Below are 16,854 nucleotides of genomic sequence, written 5' to 3' on the forward strand. Positions count from 1 at the left end.
AGACCCTAAACTTGCCCCTACAAAATGGGGTTTACAGTTACCTCCAGGTCTCTCCAAAAGGAACATGGCCCCCAGAAAGTCCCTCTAAATCTGTACCCCAAAAGCTAAAAAGCGCAGTGCTCCTTCCCTTCTGAGCCCTGCTGTGTGCCCAAGCAGCAGTTTACACCCACATATATCATTTTTTGCCCCTCGGGATGGCCCCTTAATAGTTTTAGGAGTGCAGGTCTCTGACAACACAAAGTGGGTGCAACGTATTGGGCACCGAAATGGCATATTTCTTTCAAAATTTCAATTTTCATTTTGGACATTCATTTTTTGGAAGCATTTTAGGCACAAAATGATAATACCCCTTGATTCATTCCATGACAGGTGTAGTTTATAAAATGGGGTCACTTTTGAGGGGTTTCCATTGTATTGGTACTTTAGGGGCTCAGCAAATGTGACATGGCCCCTGAAAACTATTCCAGCCACATCTGCCCTCCAAAATCCAAATACCTCTCTTTCCATTCTGAGCCTCACCATGTACCCATACAGCAGATTATGGCCACATATGGGGTATTGCCGTGTTCAGGAGAAATTTTGTAACAAACTGTGGGGGGCTTTTAATTTTTTAACTACTTGCAAAATTAAAAATATGGCGCTAAATGGACGATACATTGTGAAAAAAAAGTAATTTTTCATTTTTACGCCCCAATGTTAATAAAATCTGTGAAACAGCTGTGAGGCCAAAATGCTCACTCTACCCCTAGATAAATTCTATGAGTGGTGTAGTTTCCAAAATGGGGTCACTTATAGGGGGTTTCCACTGTATTGATACTTTAGGGGCTCTGCAAATGTGACATGGGACTTGAAAAATATTCCAGCAAAATCTGTCCTTCAAAATTAAAATAGCGCTTTCCATTCTGAGCCCCACCATGTTCCCATACAGCAGATTATGGCCACATATGGGGCATTTCTGTGTTCAGGAGAAATTGTTTAACGAACTTTATGGAGCTTTTTCCCCTTTATCCTCTTGTGAAAATGAAAAATTTGGGGCTAAATTGACAGTTTATTGGAAAAAAAGTAATTTTTCATTTTCATGCCCCAATGTTAATAAAATCTGTGAAACAGCTGTAGGGTCAAAATGCTCACTATACCCTTTCATATGTTCTTTGGGGGGTGTAGTTTCCAAAATGGGGTCACTTTTAGGGGGTTTCCACTGTATTGGTTCTCTAAGGGCTCTGCTAATGCGACATGGCACCTAAAATTATTCCAGCAAAATCTGCCATCCAAAAGCCAAATAGCGCTCCTTCCATTCTGAGCCCCGCCATGTACCCATACAGCAGAATATGGCCACACATGGGGTATTGCCGTGTTCAGGAGAAATTTTTTAACAAACTGTGGGGGGCTTTTACTCCTTTATCCCCTTGTGAAAATTAAAACTTTGGGGATAAAGTGACATTTTAGTAATTTTTCATTTACACATCCCAATGTTAGTAAAATCTGTGGAATAACTGTAGGGTCAAAATGCTGACTATACCCCTTGATGAATTCTGTGAGGGGTGTAGATTCTAAAATGGGGTCACTTTTGGAGGGTTTCCATTGTTTTGGTACTCTAGGGTCTCTGCAAATGAGGCATGGTGCCTGAAAATTATTCCAGCAAAATCTGCTGTTCACACACCCAGTGTCGCTCCTTCCCTTCCATGCACTGCTGTGTACCCAAAAATCAGTTTACGCCCACATGTGGGGTATTTCTGTGTACGGGAGAAATTGCATAACAAAATGTGAGATGCATTTTCTCCTTTAACCCTTTGTGAATGTGTTAATTTTAGGTCTAAATGAATGTATTAATGAAAAAAAATGAAATGTCTAAATTTCACTTCCATATTATGTTTGTTCTTATGAAAAACTTAAAGGGTTAACAAACATCCCAAATGCTGTTTTGAATAATTTGAGGGGTGTAGTTTTGAAAATGGGGTGATTTATGGGGGTTTCTATTATATAGGCCTTTATAATTCCTTACAGAACTGAAGCGGTCCCTAAAAAATTGGTTTGGAGAATTTTCTTGCAAATCTAGAAAATCGCTGTTACACTTGTAAGCCTTGTAACGTCCAAAATAAATTAAAAGACAATCAAAAGATGATGCCGATATAAAGCAGAGATATGGGAGATAATATTTATTCATGTATTTGGGTGGTATGACTATCTGCCTGAAAAGCAGAGAATTTCACATTTTGAAAATTGCAATTTTTTCAAAATTTCCATCAAATTTCCTAGTTTTTTTATAAATAAATACAAAAATATTGATTAATATTTACCACTAACATGAAGTATAATGTGTTACGAAAAAAACAATCTCAAAATCATTTGTGTAAGTTAAACCGTCTCAAAGTTATTGCCATTTAAAGTGACACATGTCAGTTTTGAAAAAAAAGGCCTGGTCTTTAACATACTTTTGGGCCTGGTCCTTAACCGGTTAAATTAGATATGTCTTTACCTTGGTCTGGGTCATAATGAGAGTAAACACAGAGTGGGATCTGGAACTTTTATCATTCATCCCTGTTGCAGCAGTTGCTCTCTGCTTATTTCCCAGCTCCAGCCAACCCTGAAACAGAACATAATTGTATGAAGAAACTACGACAGAAATTCTATTACATAAATTGCTCCTTGATCTGTTCTGGGGCATTTGCAATTCCCTAGTGCTGAGAAAAACATGACATGTTATTTATGGTTTCACGGTGGTGGAATTGTAGGTGCAGTTACAGATGCATTAATTCCGCTTAGGTACCAGAAACAGTGTAGCAATAAAACCAACTAAACAGGAAAAATGGCTCAGTGACATGGAGCCTACCACACCCTAAACCCCTTATATGCTGTAGTGGTGGTTAGCGGAAGGTAAATTCCTTTTGATGTCAAATTGCAATTTTGCTGCCAAGAAGATCGACTTTTAATCCAAATGAGTTATTTGGCACACCTATGGCATGGCACACTGAAACATCAGTTTTCGGCTGTGGCCACTGTTCCATGTCATAAAGACTAATACTTTGTGCAGCAATTACAGGCAAAAACGTGTGTTCTCTGGCACAAGTGGCCAATCCCCAGGTGCAATAGCTTCATTGCCACTCACTACCTGTGCAGCATATAAGTTTTTAGGAAGTCAGTAGGGCAGAATAACAACCCCACATGGTTGCCACTTTCTCATCAGCTCAGTTTGGCTTCTGCAAGTTGTGTGTATTACAATACATAGCAAGCTGCAAAATGCTGTTCATCAAATCAAGAACATAATTTAGCATGGATGTTTATTCAGGATAACATGTATGGGGTAAGTGGGGGGGGGGGGTTCAAGGAAATCAAGCCATTAGTAATATTGTCTGATTGTTTTGTTTGTGGATGCCATTCTGCAGCTTGTTATGTATTGTAATAAATGCGAATTGCAGAAGACAAATGGTGCAACTGTATCAACTGTAAGGGTATTGCAAAATCCATAGTATCTGCTATATAGGATAGTAAATTAACCAAATGCACAATCCACTATGGATTCACAAAGAGCAACCTAAAATGCCTATCACTGGGAAAGCTATACATGTCTCACCTGAATGTCTTGAAAAGAAGATACAACATTTCTGAAAAAAAAAAAAAAAAACAGGGAAAAAAATTTGGCATGAGTGGTGAGTAAAGTAACGATTATTGCTTCTTGGACATTACGATATCTGTGTCTTTACCGTTAAACAGACTCTTGCTCTACTTACGTGGACAGGTCTTCCACATATGGACCCAACAGTGGATGTTCCCGGACTCTGAGCTGCCATAAGAAATAACAAGGTAAAATTAAATTGTTTGCTTAATTAAAAAAAAGGGAATTGCACATAGTGATATGTTGAAGCTCAGATGGTAAATTAAAGGGATTATCCAAGGAATACAATTATAAGAATCAGGATTAGCAGTTTGGTCAGAACCTTGGCTTCTGACCTGGTCCCATTGTAAAAGCAATGCTAACCACCTTCTATGTCACAATCCATGCACAGCAGTGAAGGGGTCTGTCAATGCTATTACAATGAGCGAGTCGGTCAGCCCCATCATATGGTTCGTGTCACAGAAGGAGTCTGGTTATGGACAAGTGACCCAGTGGCAGGAGCAGACTGGAAACGGAGATTCCAAACCAACAGAACCCAATCTAGATTCTGGTCATTTTAACTTCCTGAGTCAATAGAAATACAGTGTTTCCCCGAAAATAAGACAGTGTCTTATATTACATTTTGGTCCTAAAGATATACTATGTCTTATTTTCAGGGGATGTCTTATTTTATTTTTGTGTGCTGCTGCCACCACTGCGCTACGCTGAGATGTGATTGTTGCGCAAAGACTGTTTGACGAAAAACATTGCAGGAAAGCGGGCTGCTGCCTCTGCTGTGATACCGTACGTTGTAACTCATCCTGCAACAGTAGGAACGGTGGATACAATGTATCGCAGCGGTGTTTTCCTTCATACAATCTTTGCACAGAAAGATTATTATTATTGGGGGATGTCTAACTTTCAGGGGGTGCCTTATATTAGACAATTGAACAAAACCTCTGCTATGTCTTACTTTCAGGGGATGACTTATTTTCGGGGAAACAGGGTATTATCAAATTGGTTAAATAGCAATAATATATGTCAATGGAAATGAGCCTAGTTACATGCCTACCAGGTCGTACAGGACATCATGATACATTTTATTTGCTGTTTTTCTAGTTAGCAAAAATTTCTGCCTTTCTCCTCCAAGAGAGGTTTTGCAACATTTGGCATAGGATAGAAAATCCACAGTGAAATACAGTTGTATCAAAGTGAATAGATTTTATGTAACCTCTGGATGGAAATGAACATATCATGCAGATTATAAATACTTAGCAAGTCAGTTCTTTCTGCAGATCTTCACCCCACATTTCAACCATTGAAATACATATGGTGACATCCATTGACAATCTGCAACACCATGCATGAAAGAATCCACATGTAACACACGAAGACTTTTCCACAGATTTGCAATAGAATCCGCAACAGATTTTATCCATCCTGAAAAGCTGTATTTTATCACTGGAGACAAGCAAATATACGTACTGGTTGTTTCTTCTTTCCATTATCTGCCTTAAAAACCAGGAGGTCATGTATCTTCTCATTGTACACTTCAAAGTAGCTCATCTCTAAGTGGAAGGAGACCTGTGTATGACAGATTACAATTACGTTCCATATTGTGATTATTATTCAAAACTCAGTGTAAAACTTATATTAGAGCATCAAATAAGGATTTGGTGAATTGACCAAACAGTACAATAATCAGTAAAAATCAGAAGTCCTAAGAACTTTAAAACTGAATGTCCAACAATGGCCTATAAATAACTAAATCTATGGAGAGCGACAGTCGGTCCTCCTTACATATTAGCTATTCAGAGGAGCCTAGGGTCCGAATAGTCAGAAGTACTTGGATCCATGCCCTTTATAGGGTCTGGTTGTTTGTACAGCAGCTCAGCCCCTATTGACTTTAATGGGAGCTAACTGCGGTACAGGCAGTACAGGTACAGGTACAGGCAGGTACAGGTACAGGCAGGCAGTACCCCCCCCCCTTCCCCCCATATGATCAAATAGTTATGACCTATCCGGAGAATCAGCTGTAAATACAGAAAAATAATACATAGTAACGTGTCCAGTATAAAAGTCTGTACCTTCTGTTTCACAGTCTGAATCTGCGAGAAGAGATGCTCACAAAATCTTGGGATAATTCCTAGTTCTTCACCGAAACCCATCATACTGCAAGAAGTAAGACACTGTTATCCACCTTTTCTAGTGCCTTTCTAATTCTCAATTGTTCTAGATATAAACTGTCACAAACAAAGCTGCCCTGCCCAATGAAATATATAAAATGCTCCATCCTGCCTTTCTAAACATTTTTTAAGAAAACAGCAGTATGACTTAAAGCATTGTATCAATATTCATTAGCAGTAGTGTAGCTAGGAATGGCGGGGCCCTGTGGTGAACTTTTGGCATAGGGGCTCCTATCCAACCAATCCCCTCCCCCCACATTGCTACACGCACCATTATACCCCATAGTGGCCCCTGAACACAGTATTATTTCCCCTAGTAGTCCCTACAAACACATTATTATATCCCATAGAGCCCCTGCAAACAGTATTATGCCCCATAGTGGCCCCTACACACAGTATTATGCCCCATAGTGGCCCCTGCACACAGTATTATGCCCCATAGTGGCCACTGCACACAGTATTATGCCCCATTGTGGACACCCATGTACAATTATTATACTCTGGGGTCTTTCAGACCACAGTGTATAATAATTGGAGACCCAGGGGAGGATAGAATCATAAAAAAACACTATTACTTACCTCTCCGCTGCACTCCCTTGCTGTTATCAGCCATCTTCAATGACGTATGGGACATCACGTGACCCGGGCCTGCATCGTGACGCATAAGGACGCAGGCCCCCACCATGTGACGTCAGGGACGTCACACAAGTAGGCCTGAAGCCTGCCTGGAGCCAGGAGAGGTAAGTAACACTGTTTTATGTTCTCTTACCTCCCCTGGGCCTCCGATCATTCTCGGGAGTCTGTAAAGATCCCACGGGTTTAATAATAGAGTTTTTGGGGCCCGCAGCCTTATTTACCGATCCTGGCTCCTGCTCACAGCTGCCGCCACAGAAAGAGTAGCTCAGGCGGCCGTGGGCAGGAACGGCCTATTTAAATTTTTTTTTTTTTTTTTAAAACGCAGCTATAGTGGCTGTCGCCGGGCCTCTAATGTCCCAGGCCTTGTGGCAGCCGCTACCGCAACTACCCCGGTAGTTATGCCGCTGTTCATTAGCCTAAAACGCCTCACACATAGGCCGGGTTCACACGGAGTATTGTGGCTCATCATTTGGTACGTACACGCCGCGGGATCTTTTGCGGGCTGTATACGCTCCCATTGTTTTCAATGGAAGCCGGTACCGTACATGCGGCGCTATTTTGCGGCCGCCGCAAAATCACGGCCGCAAAATAGCTCCGCGTGTACGGTACCGGCTCCCATTGAAAACAATGGGAGCATATACGGCCCGCAAAAGATCTTGCGGCTTGTACGTACCAAATGACGAGCCACAATACTCCGTGTGAACCCGGCCATATAAAGGGTCACTCCCATCTCAGCAAATTGCTGCTTGGAAGGACGTAACTGCTTGCCACCCCAACCCTGACAGCCAGAACTTACAGCCACAGCGCTGTTCTGCACTGTTCCCATAACTCACATAGAGAAGAATGAAAAACTGCTGACCATACATTCCAATGGCGGTATCCTTCATTAGTCAGAGCTATTTTAAGCAGTTGGTTAAAAGGACCTTTCGCCACCTACGCCAGTTCTTTACATCCTTCAATAGGCACTGCACCACCGATTCTGGCACAGATGGAAATTTTTCTTTAGCCCCCACCATTCCCAAGCAACCTTTCAGAAACTTATATGCTAATCATGCTCTCTATTGTCAGATGGGTGGGCCTGGCCTGGAGCAGACAGCCTGGGACCAGTGCTCAGGACCAGTGGGGGATATAGGAAAAAATATCAACCACGTCGGAATCAGTGGACCAGCTTTCCCATTATATGCCCCGAGCTGGAGATATTGGTGCCGTTATTTCTGCCCACTATCAGAAGGGCATTCCTGACAGTCTAGCTGGGCTATGAGAAACGACCCCTTGACAGTACTCGTCCATAGAATAATACTGGGGTGGCATTCCTCACAGTTTAACGTCATAGCTGAGCGATAATGGATGCCCTCTCTGACAGTACAGGACTATGGACTAGTATTGTCAGAGGGACATTCCTCACAGCCCAGCTATACTGTCAGGGACGCTCTTATGACAGTGGGCAGAGATCTGTAACTGCACCATTATCTCCAACCCCGGGGCACATAATGGGAAAGTCAACAGTGCATTGAATTCAGCGCACTGTCGGCTTTCTAGCGGTATATAGGACCGCATGTTCCCGAGGACATGAAAGGTCCTCTTTAAATTTAACCATTTGTCAAAAATCAGATAACAACTGCTGCAAAACCTCAACATAAAACATGCACTTGTTTACTGTCTTATGTGAATGTACCCTAAGCCTCAAGACACAATGTATAAGCCACCTTTAACAAATTCTACATACGTATAGGACTTTCCAGATCCAGTCTGACCATAGGCAAACAGGCAGGTGTTGTATCCAAGCAGTGACCACTCTAACAATGGAGCAGCCAACTTCTCATACACTTTTTCTTGACTTGCATAACTGGGATCAGATTTTTCAAAAGACGAAAAAGAAAAGTCATAGAGAAAGCTGTGGTTTTGCCTGGCGTCTGGATGTTGTACAATGGTTTCCTGTCCATTCATAAATACGACCCGTGTGGCATTCTCATTTATTTCTCTGTAACAATAATCCACATTGAGAAGATTAATCATAGAAAAAAAATAATTGATATTTTAGTTTACAAAACAACAGAGGACCCTGAACTTAAAGGGGTCGGCCACTTCCAGACCAATGTTATTGTTTGTATAATAAAAAGTTGTACAATTTTTCAATATACTTTTTGTATCAATTTCTCGTGGTCTTCTAGATCAGTGATCCCCAACCTTATTTCTACCAAGGACCACTTTCATGTAGGTCAATTTTCCTGTGGCCTGGCGGGGGGCGGGGCTTTGGGGGTTGGGTTTTGGCAGAAGAGGGATTGGTACTATTACGGTTACCATAACAGTCCCCCCACATACAGATAATGTTGATAACTGGGGGGAACTATTACTATAATAGTGCCCCATTACCTGTAGGGATGGGGGCTATTACCTGAGGTAATAGGTAATATGCAGTTCTCCAGGGATCTGTTCTTGTATACAGGATGTGTACATCTTCTATTAGGCTCCCAGGCCCCAGTTGCACCCAAGTGAAGGTTTAGGCAGTAACATAGAATATGCACACATCTTGTGTGTCAGAAGAGATCCCATCAGCTGCATTAATGCTAGGTAAATAGAAAGAGATCTGCGCATGTAGGCTACACCAGCAAATCACTCTCTAAGGGTGCATTCACACTGAGTAAACGCTAGCTTATTCTGAACGTAAAACACGTTCAGAATAAGCGGCGTCTAAAGCAGCTCCATTCATTTCTATGGGAGCGGGGATACGAGCGCTCCCATAGAAATGAATGGGCTGCTTCTTTCCCTCCGTGCAGTCCCATTGAAGTGAATGGGGAGTGCCGGCGTGTACGCTCCGGCATGAGCAGAGCTTGCCGTATACGCCGGCACTCCCCATTCACTTCAATGGGACTGCACGGAGTGAAAGAAGCAGCCCATTCATTTCTATGGGGAGCGCTCGTATCCCCGCTCCCATAGAAATGAATGGAGCTGCTTTAGACGCCGCTTATTCTGAACGTGTTTTACATTCAGAATAAGCTAGCGTTTACTCAGTGTGAATGCACCCTAAGGCTGAAACCCCACATTGCGGAAACACAGCTTTTTCTGCTGCAGATTTTGTTGCGGTTTTTAAAGCCAAAGCCAGGAGTGGATGGAGCAGAAGGGAGAAGTATAACAATTTCCTATATATTTCCCATTCCTTTGTAGCCATTCTTGGCTTTGGCTAAAAAAAAAAAAAAAAAAACAGTAAAATCTGCAACAAACGTAGTTTCTTCAGTTGCATATTTTGTTCCTTGTTTTTTTTGTTTGTTTTTTTTTTTAGCAAACCTAGGAATGGCTACAAAAGGAATTGGGAAATATATAGAAGCTTTTATACTGTACTTCTACCATCTGCTCAATTCACTCCTGACTTTGGCTCAAAAGACTGCAGCAAAATTTGCAACAAAAAAGACGTGTTTCAACAACGTGGGACTTTAGCCTAAGGCCAGAAACGCAGCTTTTTTTGTTGCTGATTTTGTTGTGGTTTTTTGAGCCAAAGCCAAGAATGGCTACAGTAGGAATGGGAAATATATACAAAGCATCTACCTTTTGCTGAACTCACTCCTGGCTTTGGCTCAAAAAACTGCAACAACAAAAAAAAGCAACGTTTCTGCAATGTGGGGCCTCAGCCTAATACAGGTTCTGTACCAGGTGTTTGCCAATGCTCCTATGCTATGTATTACATGCAGCGTAGAAGCTTCAGCAACACCTAGTAGCCAGACAGAGATCCCCAATGACCAGGCTGGCCTGGCACCAAGTGATAAATGGCCCAGAACTGGTCCGTGGCCCAGTCTTTGGGGACCTCTGTTCTAGATCTCTGCTTGCGATCATTCACTCTGATTACCTCTAGTGGATGAAATCCTGCCATTATACTACAATATCGTGGACAACCCCTTTAAATATCAAATGTGATTTATGGTGCGCAGCTCACACAATAAGAGATGAGAGTCCTACCTACCTTGTACTAAACGGTCTGACTCTCACAGCTACAGTAACTGCACAGTTTTCTGCCGTCTGACAGTCTTCCACTGTACTAGGCTGTTGACTAGTCTCAATTTTTTCACGCAAAGCTTCCGATGATAAACTTGACTCCTGAATCTTTTCACCAACCACCGAATAAACCGTTCTGTGGGCAGAAGGTAATGTTCCTACTGGACGCTTTGGAGTTACTGCTGGGCTCTTTATTTCCCGCACTGATGCTGATCTTATCAGACTAGAGGTCCCACTTTTGGGTGTTTTTTGGTTCTCTGGGACTCCATGTTTTGTACCCGGTGTCTTTGTAGTATTGGGGCCCAAATTGCGTAAGTTTTTGTCCAAATCACTTCCCTTTGTGTTTTTCAGGCCTTGCAATTTCATATAATCTGAAGATCCATTCACGAGTGGACTTCCAGGTTTATGACCAGTTAAAAGAGATTTAGGATGGAGCGGTTTTCCAATTACATTGGTCAATTTAGGCCTTAATTCAGTCTGACTAGTGGAATCATTATTGGCGGTGATTGGTTGGGTTGTCTTGGCTTTGTCGGTTGACTTCATACTCTTCTCAGCATCATCTTTTTCAATAGATCCAGTTCTAGGTCGCCTCTGTAGAGTCAGGCGCTTCTCCGGTTCATCCCGCTGACTGACATCCTTGTCCTGACCTGGTTGCACCACTTGAGGAGAACTCTTCACTATAGTCTCCCTCCTCTGAAGTTTTAGGTTTACAGGAGATCGGACATTTTTACATGCAGAAATGACGTACGTTCTGTTTATTTCTTTCATATTAGCAGGATGGGGAGTTTTATGCGACATTTTGTTAAGATTTTCGGATGATGTCGTGGGGGGAAAAAAAGGACTAAAAGTAGCTTTAAATACTACAATATAATCATGTCTTCAAGAAGACGAAATCTGCTTCAACAGCACCATGACATTTTTCATTGCATACCATGGGAGCGCCATCATCCTGAAAGAAAGAAAATGGACAGTTACTTAGATATGAAACATCAATCCATGTTTCATTATTGATTACGGCAAGTGGCACTAGCTAATATATGAATGGATAAAATACCATAGGATTAGAGATGAGCGAACACTGTTCGGATCAGTCATTCCGAACAGCACACTCCCATAGAAATGAATGGAAGCACCTGGCACGGCGACCGGCCACCGGCAAAGTCAGCGTCACAGGTGCTTCCATTCATTTCTATGGGAGCGTGCTGTTCGGAACGGCTGATCCGAACAGTGTTCGCTCATCTCTACATAGGATACAATAAGACTGACCTATAGGGAGAGCCCTGTCAATCAAACAGAGCCAGGCAAGTAGAAGTGGAGCTGCTAAGTGAACAATGGCATGCCACCAAATTGATATAGTCTTAGTTATGCTTTATTGATTTTTTAAAAAAAATTCCTTGTTTATTTACTTTTGTAACAGAAGAAAAAGTTTTGCATTCACGATTTTTTCTTCCATCAGTAAAGTAAAAAAGCAATGGAAGAAAGTTTCCTTCAGGTTTGTTTTTTTTACATGAAGGTGAATGTAGGGGGGGGCCCCAACTTTGTCACTTAAAGAGGAACTTTCAGGTCATCAGAGATCACGGTATTATGTACTGCTAGAAAGCTAACAATGTGCCGATATCCCTCCACTGTCAGAAGAGAAGATCTTACTGCTCAGTGTTGATGGGTTGTGAGATAATGCTGATAATGCCCACCTTTTTGACAGTGAATATCGTACCGAAACTAACAGAGCCAATATCTCCAGCACCCTGGGTTCATATTGTCAAAGCTGACAGCGCACTGAATTCAAGACACTGTCAGCATTCTAGTGGTATAGTCTCTGAGGACACGAAAAATCCCTTTTAATGTCTGTTGCTCTTATCCTATGATAGATGAGAGCAACGGACATTAATAACTAATGAGTTGGGGGAGGGAATTCAGTTTTGATTTTGTAATTGTGATAAAGTGAATATATGATATCATATGTGATATGTGTCATGCATCACCCATAGATTTATATTGGGATGCAAGATGTTTCTATAGAGCTAAAGAAAACCTTTCAAGTCCTCGCCAATGTACGGTTTTATGTACTGCTAGAAAGCCGACGGTGCACTGAATTCTCGATATGTGCCCCAGTGCTGGATATATTGGTGCTGTTAATTTTAGCACCGATATCTCACCACTGTCAGAAGGGCGTTCCTCACAGCCTAGCATCATCAGCTCTACTGTAATATAGCCTTGTACTGTCAGAGGAGACGTTCCTGACAGCCTAGAATCATCAGCTCTACTGTAATATAGCCTTGTACTGTCAGAGGGGGCGTTCCTGACAGCCCAGAGATGACGCTAAACTGTAAGACCCAGCCTTGTGACTGTGGGGAGATATCGGTGCTGAAATTAACAGCACTGATATACCAAGCACTGGGGCACATATCGGGAAAGCCAACAGTGTGCGGAAATCAGGGCACTGTTGGCTTTCTAGCAATATATAAAACTGCATAAAAGGTCCTCTTTAAAAGGGGGTCAAAGGGGTTGTGTGTGATAGAACAACTTTTTTTTTATTGAAATTATTTTTGAAAAACATACTTCTTTGGCAAGGTTCACATTTGCATTCGGGCTAGTCTGTTCCCCTCTCCGCATGACAAATGTGGAGAGAAAAGTCCTGCAAGCAGAACTTTTCTCTCCGCATTTTTCGTGCGGATACCCCATGGACCCCATTATAGTCTATGGGATTCTTTAGGTAACCACTTTTTTATGCAGATTAGGTTTCTGTTCGGGGGATCCCCAAGTGGACTCCCCGAATGCAAACCCATGTAAAAGATGTGAACCAGGCCTAAGTCAATAGATACTTGTATAAGAGTATAACACGTAGATTGCTAATAACTATGATGTCATGGGCGTAACAAATTGGACATTCACTTTCATTGGTCGTGATGTGGCAGCGTGACACTGTGACATTTGGCCATGTATCACTAACAGTCTTACCTATGATTACAATGTAACATGTCCTAGGATAAGACGGATGGCGGTCTGGGACATACGCCCTGATGCCTGGAATGAAGTTTCTAGGAAAATCATCAAAAACAACACTTTCTATTCTATATCAGGATGAATTTTAGGAATTTATTTTACATTCAATTTCAACTATACAACCACCTAAAGCTAAACCTTACATGTGATGATGTGACCCAATCCATGGTGTTGGCTGACTCATTATTTACAGCCCAAACAATCTGAGATCAGGATAACTCATCAGCATACAATAATTGGCCATGCCAACTCCTTTAAATGGAACACCCCTTTAACAAAAAACTCAAAAATGCAATTTCCCAAGAAATATTGTGCTATTTCTCTCGTACAGAATGCACTAGAAGTTTGCCATACAGATTGCACTGTGCTGAACACATACATATTGAGATGTAACACTAGCAAGAATTATCCCTGAGTGATCTGATCGCAGGAAACAGATACAACATATGTTCGGCCGATCTGCCGACAAACACAATCACATCACAGACTGGAGGACCGTAGCGGGGTTACCTGTGTTTATCAGGAGCAGCATTTCCCTACCGTCTTCCGTTTGCCAGCTTCGTATTCATTTCGAATTCCCCTCCGTTCGTTCCGATTGGTAGAAAATGACTTCCTGGTGACGTCACAAGCACGCCCTAAGGGCAAGAGTGTATTCGGCCATTTTTGTTAAGGGCGTTGCAATCATGTGTTCGTGACGTAGACAGCGGCCAAACAGTGACAGCTATGGATTGGGCGGGCGCGAGGAGGCGGAGCCTGTGTGTTCCATACACCACACTGAGCCAAGAGCGTCTAGTCAGAGGCGGCAGGCTCCCTCTGTTTGGTGCATACTGTCAGCTATACAGTGCAGTATGGCCACAGATGTCTACAATACTGTATCAGTCAGGTGCACACCTCCTAATTTACGCAGAGCAGAAAGAGGGACAAAATGTGCAGCGTGCTGCAAATTTAGCTCCGCCCTCTTTTATGTTGACTCCGCCCATTCTAATTTTTTCATGTGACCCCACACAGTATAATCCTCCTACAGGCACCCGTACATTATATGTCCCACCCCCCCATCTCTGCCCCAGTTTCATGTCCCTCCATCCCTGCCCCCAGATTTATGTCCCTCCATCTCTGTCCCCAGATTCATGTCCCTCCATCTCTGCCCCAGTTTCATGTCCTCTCCATCTCTGCCCCCAGATTCATGTCCCTCCATCTCTGCCCCCAGATTTATGTCCCCCATCTCTACCCCCAGATTTATGTCACCCCTCCATCTCTGCCCCCAGTTTCATGTCCTCTCCATCTCTGCCCCCAGATTCATGTCCCTCCATCTCTGCCCCCAGATTCATGTCCCCCCATCTCTGCCCACAGATTCATGTCCTCTCCATCTCTGCCCCCAGATTCATGTCCCCCCATCTCTGCCCACAGATTCATGTCTCCCCCCCCCCTTCATCTGCTCACAGTTTCATGGCCCCCTTCATTATGTTCCCCTCAATGTTTAACACAAAAAAACACTTATACTCACCCTTCCAACGCTCCCCCGCCGCTCTCTCCGCGGTCACTCACATTGTTGTAGGCGCAATGTGACGTCATCACATCGCGTCTACACATGCAGAAGCCGGAGCGCAACAGTAAGGCAGGAGCTGAGCTGTGACAGCTCCTGCTTTACTCACTTATGTGTTCAACTCATCGGTGTCCGAAACCGTGACATACCTCCCGCTTAACAGGACCGCAGGACAGGACACTGCGGAAATCGGGACGGTTGGGAGGTATGTCAATGGTCTGTATACAATACATAGAACCCAGGTCTATAGGTGCAACCACCAGGGGCGCTATTATAAATAAATGGTTAATCCCTCTCTATCCTGGGTACACTAAATCTAGAGTAAAGCTCATTGTAAGGGGGTGTTCACACTACCGTCAATGTCCGACAGGTAGTGTCTGCTCCTAGTGTCCGCTCAAAATCTGGCACGGACACTAGGAGCGGACACTAGCTGTGTCCGTGACACCTGTCATTTATTTAAATGGGCATCGGGTGCGTTCTTTTGCACTCTGTGCCTGTCCTTCCCTGTCCGCAAGTGAAGATGTCCGACTTCTCAAGCGGACAGAAAAACCCGACATGTAGGGTTCTTCTGTCCGCTTGAGAAGTCAGACATCTTCACTTGCGGACAGGGAAGGACAGGCACGGAGTGCAAAAGAACGCACCCGATGCCCATTTAAATAAATGACAGGTGTCATGGACACAGCTAGTGTCCGCTCCTAATGTCCGTGCCAGATTTTGAGCAGACACTACCAGTCGGACACCGGCGGTAGTGTGAACGCTCCCTTAGACAGAACACACACATATACTGTATATAGTGGCTCAGTAAGCAAAAAAAAAAATAGCATAATATATTGTTTTAATGCATAGTAATAAATAGTACAATATAATAATTATCTATAAATAAGATTAGTATCATACACCTATAGACATAATATAAAAGGAATATAGTAATATAATATGCCCCCGCCCCATCTATAAATAAGATTAGTATCATACATATAGACATAATATATATAATAGGAATATATTAATATAATATGACCCACCCCCATCTATAAATAAAAATTCTCCACTTTACCTCTTACATCTTTGTCCTTGTCTTTATTCTCATTGGATGTCCTTGTAGTAAATGTTGTACAGGCCTCAATGTCCTTTCCTCAGCACTCGGGATCTTCAGGGGTTTCCAATCTCACTTAAGTCATTTTACCTATAGATGTCTATAGGTGGTGTGAACAGAGCCCCAAAGGGTTGTCAGCTCTTTACCATCCCTTCCTGTAACCCGTGGTCGGACCTGACTGCAGGCGTTCACATTCCCCACAGCGCCTCTAGAGGTAATGAAGTATAACACACTTCTCACTAACATCAATGGGTTGTCCATTGACGTGTTGGGTCTTCTAGAACAAGAGGCTCTGCTTTTAGTCTTTTTCCATTCTCGGTAATAGTTGGGGTCCTGGCTGGAGGACCTCAGAATTCCCTGGGTCAGTATGAAAATGGGTTTTCTAAGAGAGACAGTAACTTTATTAGTTATATCATAAACAGTGAGGGTTTGTTACAGTGTATAAACCCAGAAGTCACACTGGGTTCACACCAGCCTCCGGTCTCTGTACTCCGGTTTCCGTCTTCTGCCAGCAGAAGACGGAAACCTGTCAGACCGTGTCCGGGTGTGAGCACCGGTGAGCGTTTTATGCTCTCCACAGAGTTTTTTTTTTAAACCGGACACAAAGTCCTGCATGTCCAACTTTGTGTCCAGTTAAAAAAAAACTGGTTTTGCCACAGAGAGCATAAAATACTCACCGGCGCTCACAGCCGGACACTTTTCAAACCCATTCAAATGAATGGGCTTGAAAAATACCTGCAGTGCCCAGTTTCGCGCACGAAATGGAAACCTGCATAGCAGAGATCAGGCGCTGTCCTCACCAAACTTCTAC

At 42.9% G+C, this 16,854-nt stretch overlaps 1 protein-coding gene across 1 annotated transcript in view; it reads right to left on the minus strand.

Annotated features, from left to right (window-relative positions):
- The window catches only part of KIF14 (kinesin family member 14), a 58,734-nt gene extending 47,535 nt beyond the window's left edge, over window positions 1–11,199 (minus strand). Inside the window, exons 1-7 of the mRNA XM_075286420.1 lie at window positions 10,370–11,199; window positions 8,141–8,395; window positions 5,680–5,764; window positions 5,078–5,176; window positions 3,729–3,781; window positions 3,572–3,602; window positions 2,477–2,584 (exon numbers count right to left, since the gene is read on the minus strand). Of these exons, the coding sequence (XP_075142521.1) occupies window positions 2,477–2,584; window positions 3,572–3,602; window positions 3,729–3,781; window positions 5,078–5,176; window positions 5,680–5,764; window positions 8,141–8,395; window positions 10,370–11,199 (1,461 nt within the window). The remainder of the gene's footprint in view (window positions 1–2,476; window positions 2,585–3,571; window positions 3,603–3,728; window positions 3,782–5,077; window positions 5,177–5,679; window positions 5,765–8,140; window positions 8,396–10,369) is intronic.
- Between the last annotated feature and the right edge of the window lie 5,655 nt (window positions 11,200–16,854).

Source organism: Leptodactylus fuscus, chromosome 9, assembly GCF_031893055.1.
Source record: "Leptodactylus fuscus isolate aLepFus1 chromosome 9, aLepFus1.hap2, whole genome shotgun sequence".
Classification (NCBI taxonomy): domain Eukaryota; kingdom Metazoa; phylum Chordata; class Amphibia; order Anura; family Leptodactylidae; genus Leptodactylus; species Leptodactylus fuscus.